The sequence below is a fragment of the Scyliorhinus torazame genome, chromosome 1 (assembly GCF_047496885.1).
Source record: "Scyliorhinus torazame isolate Kashiwa2021f chromosome 1, sScyTor2.1, whole genome shotgun sequence".
Taxonomy (NCBI): domain Eukaryota; kingdom Metazoa; phylum Chordata; class Chondrichthyes; order Carcharhiniformes; family Scyliorhinidae; genus Scyliorhinus; species Scyliorhinus torazame.
In genome coordinates this window covers 65,639,893-65,648,401 of record NC_092707.1, presented here as the reverse complement: position 1 = coordinate 65,648,401, position 8,509 = coordinate 65,639,893, and the positions used below count along the sequence as shown (strand labels likewise).

At 43.0% G+C, this 8,509-nt stretch overlaps 1 protein-coding gene across 2 annotated transcripts; it reads left to right on the top strand.

Annotated features, from left to right (window-relative positions):
* The first annotated feature begins 477 nt into the window (after window positions 1-477).
* Window positions 478-8,273, top strand: ficd (FIC domain protein adenylyltransferase). Of its 2 annotated transcripts, none has more exons than XM_072495880.1 (2): window positions 478-769; window positions 5,969-8,273. In XM_072495880.1, the coding sequence occupies exons 1-2, from the start codon at window positions 532-534 to the stop codon at window positions 7,048-7,050; spliced, it is 1,320 nt and encodes a 439-aa protein (XP_072351981.1). In that variant the 5' UTR covers window positions 478-531; the 3' UTR covers window positions 7,051-8,273. The 2 variants fall into 2 exon arrangements, with proteins under 2 accessions (XP_072351981.1, XP_072351990.1); XM_072495889.1 differs by having other exon boundaries at window positions 480-763.
* The last annotated feature ends 236 nt before the right edge of the window (window positions 8,274-8,509 follow it).

Sequence of the window (8,509 nt, the reverse complement as noted above, 5' to 3'; positions counted from 1 at the left end):
GTAGCTGTGCTCAGTGCCTCTCACACACTGTCACTGCCAGTAGCTGTGCTCAGTGCCTCTCACACTGTCACTGCCAGTAGCTGTACTCAGTGCCTCTCACACACACACTGCCAGTAGCTGTGCTCAGTGCCTCTCACACTGTCACTGCCAGTAGCTGTACTCAGTGCCTCTCACACTGTCACTGCCAGTAGCTGTGCTCAGTGCCTCTCACACTGTCACTGCCAGTAGCTGTGCTCAGTGCCTTTCACACTGTCACAGCCACAACTCTATTGTTGATGTGACTTCGCGGCAGCTGGGGCATGCGCAGTAACCATCAACAAAACGTTGCACGGTGACTATTGGCTGAATGCTGCGGACGTTGCTGTCCGCTATTGGCCGAATCTGTGAGTGGCGTTCGTATTGTTGAATTAACGGTTCGGAAGGGCCGCCCCGACTCTGCAGCGGACCAATGAACGCTCCGGAAGGGGGCGGGTCTCCGGGAGCCGGCGGAGATGAATCGGAGCCGGCGGCGGTGACGCTCCAGCGCTCGCGATGGGCTTGAGCGGTAGGCGGGTGTCCGTGGCGGCGGTAGCCGCCGTGCTGCTCGGCTCGCTGACCTCGGTGCTGCTGCCGCAGCTCAGGGGCGGTTTGTGGTCACTGCGATGCCGCCTCTTGGAGATACGCCTGGCCGAAGATCCCATCACCGGCCTCAGCCTGACCTACAGCGGAGTGGAGCTGAGCCAGCTGGAGGAGGCCTGGTCCCTCAGGCAGAGAACGGGATCAGGTAAGGGTAAGGGCGGCTTGGTCAGCATTGTGGCAGGAGCGGCCGCTCTCGCACTGCTCCACCCGGTTACCGGGGACGCTCGGCTTGGCTGTTTACTGGGGTGTTGTCGCAGACCCCCACTCGGTCGCTGCCCCCCGGTCGCAGTGATATCCTCGGCCTCTGCCTGTTTTGGGCGCCCAAGTGCTGAATTCCAGCAGCAGCTTAAATAAAAGTGAAATACTGCGGACGCTGGAAATCTGGGAAAAAACTGCTGGATAGACCCAGCAAGTCTGGCAGCATTTGTGGAGAGAGAAACGAGAGTTAACGTTTCCAGTCTGAAGAAGTCATATTGGACTCCAAACACTTATTTTCTCCACTCACAGATGCTGCCAGGCCTACTTGAAGCGTTTCCAGCATGTTTGTTCCCTCAGCAACTTGTTGCTTCCTCAAAGCCCTTTTACATCCACATTTATCAGACTCGAAAGCGCCCTTAATGCTGCAAAACATCACCTCTCGATGCTGAGACGAAGGGTGACCCAAAGTTTGGTCAAAGAGGTCGGTTTGGAGGCGAGGCTTAAAGGAGTGTAAACAGGACGGAGAGGTTGAGGGATGGAATTTCAGAAGTTAGGGAGTTCAAGACTCAGCGGTCAGTGTTGGGCTGCTGGAAGTTGAGGATGGAGAGACCAGAATTGGAGGAATGCAGCATTACTCTTAACGATCGAAGGAGGAGGCGAGAGAGATTGAGAATGGCACGGGCACTGAAGGATGTGCACAATAGAATGGGCATTGAGGGATAGGTAACTAGTGTAGGTCAGGTAAGTGAGTGTATGACGAATGGCACTTGGTGCAAGTTCAGATGCAGGTAGCAGAGTTCGAGTTGAGTGCAAGTTTAAGATGAAAGGCTGACCACGCAGCCTTTGGATGAGTCAAATCTGAATCAGTTTGCTCTTTAAGAAGTAGAATGGTCAGCTGAAGCTTGTCACACTAAATTTGGCCACCTTAAGTTACTGGACAAAATAATTTAAAAGGCCCTCAATTAAGCAAATTGCCCTCACACTGCAAAAAAAAAGGAAGGGTCTGTTGATCTGGCAGTAACCAAATCCATGGATTATGCTTTTCGAGTTGGCAGGACAGAAATGAATGGTGTTGCAGAGCTGTAATTATCCAACTGAAAACTGTTCCATATGGCTGCAACCTGTCTAACCTTAGAAACATTTTGTGGACATGTCCCAAAGTCGTTTTTCATTTGGGATACATTGACTGATTGTGTTGATAATTTTCATTGTGTTGATTATCTGACAAGCTAGGCGACTGTAGCAGATTGAACTTTTATAACTTTTTTTAAATGAATGTAAGTGCTTTCTTTTGAATTTGCGGTTTATCCCTACTGTTAAAAGTTCCGAGCAGGAGATTGCCGTGGCACCCTCTGCAGTCAGGGAACTGATAACTCGTTATTTTTAGAAGGGTGACAGAAAACTTAAGAGTGCAATTTAAAAGCATAATTTCCCGTTGGCCTGTGAGAATTTCGTGCCCTTTAAAAGAAAGTAGTTGCTGCAGCACATTCAACCTAACTGCTGCCATGATTCAGTCAGATAAAATGGCCAATGCAATGGTGAGCCTGTCGCAAACGTATATTTGCTGCCTGGTATCGTGCTGAATGCTGTCGGAACATGGTTCTTTGTTCCATGTGCTTGTCATGGCAGATACCTAAGAAATCTGCCTAAACTTCTTTGACAAATGGAAATACTGCAACGTTTATTCAATTTCTAACCGTGTCCAAGCTGCTGCTGTAATTTGTCATTTTTAATTGCCATTGCCTGGTTGGAAGATGATCACCAATGCACCCACTATCTCCATAGGTATCACTTTCAACACTTTGGGATGTAGAATATCAGGTCCCGAGGCATTATCAACCGTCTGTCTCCTTAATATCTCCAAAGCACCTTTCTTGCTAATAATTTTGTTCAATTCCTCATTCTCCCTAGCTCCTTGGATCTCCAACTCTGGGAGACGTCTTGTAACTTCTTCAGGGAAGAGACACACAATCATTTAGCTTCTTTGCCATTTCTCTATTCCCCATCATAAATTCTTCTGACTGCCTGCAATGGACCCACAATGGTCTTAGCCAAACATTTCCTGTTTATGTACAAAGAAGCTTTTAGTCTATGTATTTTGCTGGTTTACATTCATATTTTATTCTGCATCCTTTTGTCAGTTTGGTCCAACTTTGCTGCATTCTAAAATCCTCTCAATCCTCAGGTTTCCTACTATATCTGCCAACTTTGTAGGCCCTTTCTTTTAATCTTGTACAAACTTAACTTCCTTTGTTAACCACAATTGACTGACTTCTCTATTTGGGGTTTTGTGCTTTGAAGGGATGTATGTATACTTGCTGTAAACTATGTATAATTCTTTAAAGATAATCCATTGCCTATGTATTTTCAATTTTAAAATGTATTTTCCCAATCCATCTCAGCCAATTTGCCTCTCATTTCCTTGTTCAATTTTAACACCTAACTTCAGATTGAACTATCTCACTTTCAAACATAATGTAAAAATCTATCATAATATGATCACACATTCTTAAATATTCTTTTGCAACAAGATTATTAATTAGTCCTTTTTCATTGCATAATGCTAGATCTAAAATAACCTCTTCTCCGGTCAGTTCCTTAACATACTGGCTGAGAAAATCATCCTCAAAGAACTCCACAAACTTGTCCTCCACAGCATTAGTGCTAATTAGGTATACCCAGCCAATGTGGAAGTTAAAGTCACCCATGATTACTGTATTACGCATGCTTCTCTAATCTCATTAATACCATGTTCCACACTATCACGACTGATTGGTAGTCTCTAAACAACTCTACCAATGTTTGCTGTCCCTTAACTCCACTCAAACAGATTCCACATTTTATTGTTCTGATCTGAGATCCTCCCTTGCAAATGGTACTGATCCCATCACTTATTATCAGTGCAACACCTTTTTGCCTGTCCTTCCTAAATGGTGAATATCCTTGAATATTCAATTCCCAGTCTTGGTCATCTTGTAGTCACATTTCCGTAATGGCAATTAGATCATACCCATTTAGAGATCATACCCATTTACCTCTATTTGTGTCTTTATATCACCTACCTTGTTGTGAATGATGTCTGCATTTAAATAGAGTGCCCCTAACTTTGTATTTTTGACATAATTCCCCATTCTAAGATTAGTCGATATTCACTGTTGTTTTGCCTGCCTTCTAATTTCACTTGCCACATTTTCGCTTCCCATTACCAGCTTTACTTCCTTCCAGTTTGAACTATCCCTCGGATGGATTCAGATCTGGCTTGACCATAGAAGACAGAGGTTAGCAGTAGAAGGGTGTTTTTCCAAATGGAGGTCTGTAACTAGTGGTGTTCCGCAGGGATCAGTACTGGGACTTCTGTTGTTTATAATATATATAAATGATTTGGAAGAAACGTAGCAGGTCTGATTAGCATGTTTGCAGATGATACTAAGATTGCAGGAGTTGTGGATAGTGATGAAGATTGTCAGAATACAACAGGATATAGAAAGGCTGCAAAATTGGGCAGAGAAATGGCAGATGTAATTTAACCTGGACAAATGTGAGGTGTTGCATTTTGATAGATCCAATTCAGATGGGAGCTATAAAATAAATGGCAGAACATCAGGAGCAGAGAGACACAGATCTGGGCGTGCAGGTCCACAAATCCTTAAAAGTGGCAGCACAGGTGGAAATGGTGGTAAAGAAAGCAGATGGCATGCTTGCTTTACGACGGGGAATCGAGTATAAAAGCTCAAATTATATTACAATTATATAGAATGTTGTTTAGACCACATTTGGGATACTGTGTCCAATTCTAGTCACCACACTACGAGGACGTGGAGGCTTTGGAGTGAGTACAGATGGTTTACCAGGATGTTGCCTGGTATGGAGGGTATTAGCTATGAGGAGAGATTGAATAAACTGGGATTGTTCTCCCTAGAGAGACAGAGGCTGAGGGGCAACCTGAAAGAAGTTTATAAAATTATTAGGGGTTTAGATAGGGTGAATAGTTGGAGACTTTTTCCCAAGGCGGAATTGACAATTACAAGGGAGCACAAGTTCAAGGTGAGGGGGGACAGATTCAGCGGAGATGTGCGAGGCGCAGGTTTTTTTTACACACAAGCTGGTGGTGGCCTGGAATGCACTGCCAAGTGAGGTGGTTGAGGCAAATACATTAGTGACCTTTAAGACTTATCATATTGAAGGATACAGGCGGTTGGTCTAGATAGGACACGTGATCGGCGCAGGCTTTTCTGTGCTGTATTGTTCTTTGTACCCAACCCCCTGACAAGCTAGTTTAATCCCTCCCCAACAGCACTATCAAACCTCTCTGTGACGATATTAGTCTTGGTCCTGTTAAGGTGTAACCCGTCCATCTTGTACAGGTCCCACCTGCTCCAGAACTGGTCTCAAATGCCTCAGAAATTTGATACCCTCCCTCCGACACCAATTCTCCAGCCACATATTCAGTAAATCAATAATCCAATTCCTATGCTCACTAGGATTACTGTTCTTTAGATCCTCCTTTTTAATTTCCTTCCTAATTCCCCAAAGTCTCCTTCCAGGACCTCATACCTCTGTCGTTGGTACCAATGTTGACCACGACTGGCTGTTCACCCACCCCCAGGATGTCCTGCAGCTACATCATGACATCTTTGACCCTGGTACCAGGGAGGCAACACACCATCCTAAAGTCACATTTGGCCACTGTTTAAAAATAAGGGGTCGCCCATTTAAGACAAATGAGGAGAATTTTTTTCTCTGACGGTTATGAGTCTTTGGAACTCTTCCTCAAGACGGTGGAAACAAAGTCTTTGAATCTTTTTACGGCAGAGGTAGATAGATGCTTGATAAATATGGGGTAGTTATCAGGGGTAAGTGGGAATGTGGTGTTAAGGTTATAATCAGATCAGCCATGATCTTATTGAATGGCAGAGCAGGCTCGAGGGGCCGAGTTGTCTACTCCTGCTCCCAATTCATATGTTCACAAAAGTACACGTTGCAGTCTATAGGACTGCAGTAATGGTTTACAGTTGGCTGAGGATTTGATTGGAATGGGTTAACGTGTTCCAGGGTAGTAATTATATTACAATATGTCCACATGTCTGGCTCAGTACCACATTACATGGTACATTTGGCAATGTCTAAATTAGAATCTCTTTTTTAATTTCAGAAATCCAGTTAGAAGCTAAAGCTGCTCTGCACCAGGCTCTGGAGATGAAGCGTCTGGGGAAGCGAGAGAAGGCATATAGACTGTTCATGCATTCCCTGAACATGGACCCCACTAATGTAGATGCTTTGAATGAATTGGGTGTTTTCATGGAAGAGGAGAAGGATGTTATTCAGGCTGACCACTTGTATACAAAAGCCCTGACAATTTCTCCATGTGATGAGAAGGCACTGGTCAACCGTGACAGGACATTGCCTTTGGTGGAAGAAATTGATCAAAAACAATTTAGTATTATTGACCGAAAAGTAAAAAAGTTGATGGCTATACCCAAAGGAAATGCAGCACTGCACCGTGTGATGGAAGAAAGTTATTACCATCATATTTATCACACTGTGGCTATTGAAGGGAATACACTGACCCTGTCTGAAATTAGGCACATCATAGAAACAAGATATGCCGTGCCTGGGAAAAGCCTGATAGAACAGAATGAAGTTATAGGAGTTGATGCAGCCATGAAGTATCTCAACAAGTCTTTAGTATCCAGAATTGGATCAGTTAATATTGATGATATTTTACAGATTCACAAAAGAGTTTTAGGATATGTTGACCCTGTAGAAGCTGGAAGATTTCGGACCAATCAAGTCTTTGTGGGTCACCACATCCCTCCCCATCCAAGGGATGTAGAGAGACAGATGCAGGAGCTGGTGGAGTGGTTAAATTCTGAAGAAGCCATGAGTCTGCATCCTGTTGAGTTTGCTGCTCTTGCACATTATAAACTAGTCTACATCCATCCCTTTGTAGATGGGAACGGGAGGACAGCTCGATTACTTATGAATCTTATTCTGATGCAGGCAGGATACCCACCTGTCACCATCCGCAAGGAACAACGTGCTGAGTATTATAGTGCATTAGACTTGGCCAACGAAGGAGATGTGAGGCCATTTATTCGTTTTATTGGCAAGTGTACAGAAATGACACTTGACTTACTGTTGATTGCAACAGCCGATCACTCTGTTGATAAAGGTTTACCTGAAGCTAATCCAAATCATTCAGATTATACACCAACAATTTTAATTAAAAACTAACCTGTCTCTTTGTTCCACTCCCTTAGTTTTGGACTCCGGTTGAGTTGGTGTGAACATCTCTGGTCTAAACTTTAGTTAAATTCCTTCAGCTCGGAAACATGCCAGGGTCTTTACTGAAGGGATGTTCATGTTAGACCTTGGCTTGACTTTATCAGGAGATCCTGGACCAATTGTGCTTGTGTGTGTTTCTGCTTTTGGAATGCTAGTTACTTACCAGTTTGGATCTTCAGATTAAAGCTGCTAATCAAAAAACAGCAATGCGCCTAATTTGAAGTATTCCGGGTTGTTTCAAGATGAATTATACAGGATATAATTTAGACTGGTCACATTCTGAACAGCTTTTAAGCTGTTCTGTGATCCAACTGACTCTCCTGTCACCAGTTGTGAGTGTTTATTTTACAGTGCCAATCTTTTTACTATCTAAATATGATTTATTTGAATATTGTGAACATAATGACAGATTATGTGCTTTTGAGAAATTGACTTTCCACTGCAAAGTAAAACGTCATGCCCACAATTTGGAGGGAAGTGAATCATCTGCAAGAGGCTGGAACACTTGAGATGGGGGTGGGAGAGATAAATAAGAGCTACTGCAGCAGCTTGGAGCTCAAGGTTTTTTTTTGAGAAAGTGAATTCATGTTAAATGTCTTGGGGCAGATTTTTTTGTTTTGGTGGCATGTCATTTTTAGCACGTCTGTAGCCTTGCATCAAGCTTTTCCAACCAGCATCATACTTGCTAAAATTGTAGCGTGTAGTGAAGCTGGGATGAGTGTTCCAATACTTTTAAGTAATCTCTCCATTCTTTGTTCAAGTCAAATATAGATCGCAAAGCACAGTTCTAAATTGCCAAAAGATTAGTACACATTGTTGAAGTCTATCCTGTGCTGGGATTCCTGGAGAGTTAGTTGTAGGCATTTATGCTATTAAGGAACTGAGATCCTCATTATTCCTTCAAATCTGCTCTGGCTACAGGAGAAACTTCTTGTTTCACTGTTTCTCGTCATCTTTTAATTAAAAGCTTGCACTCGTAGAATCCGAATCAAAGGATCAGTGAGAACAGACTTCATTGGACAATAACCCAATTGGCCAATGAAATGTTTGTGAATTGAAATTGCACTTTGTATAAATAGACCTTATTTAAACATGTTCATAGAATATATATATATAGTATTTAAGATGTAAGATGTATTTAAGATGTAAAAAATAAAGTATTTTGCCATCAATGATAGCCTTGAATTTTTGGGGGGTAAGCAGGTATGGAACTGGGGATCGGGGGTGGAAAGTATTTGCCCTAAACATGTTTTGTTTTGACAGTGACCTGTCCGAAAATAATCCAATTTCAACTTGTAATCTTTGCTGCAAACTTGAAACAATGTGCTTTGAGAAATTCTTTGCCAGCAATAACCAATACAGTGCTGAGATGAGAGGGATACTGCTGGAGCCCAATCAACTCTTAACT

Coding starts and splice junctions, on each gene's coding strand:
- ficd (XM_072495880.1), top strand. CDS start 532: ATGGGCTTGAGCGGTAGGCGGGTGTCCGTGGCGGCGGTAGCCGCCGTG. Junction 770..5,968: donor GAGAACGGGATCAGGTAAGG/GTAAGGGCGGCT, acceptor TTTTAATTTCAG/AAATCCAGTTAGAAGCTAAA.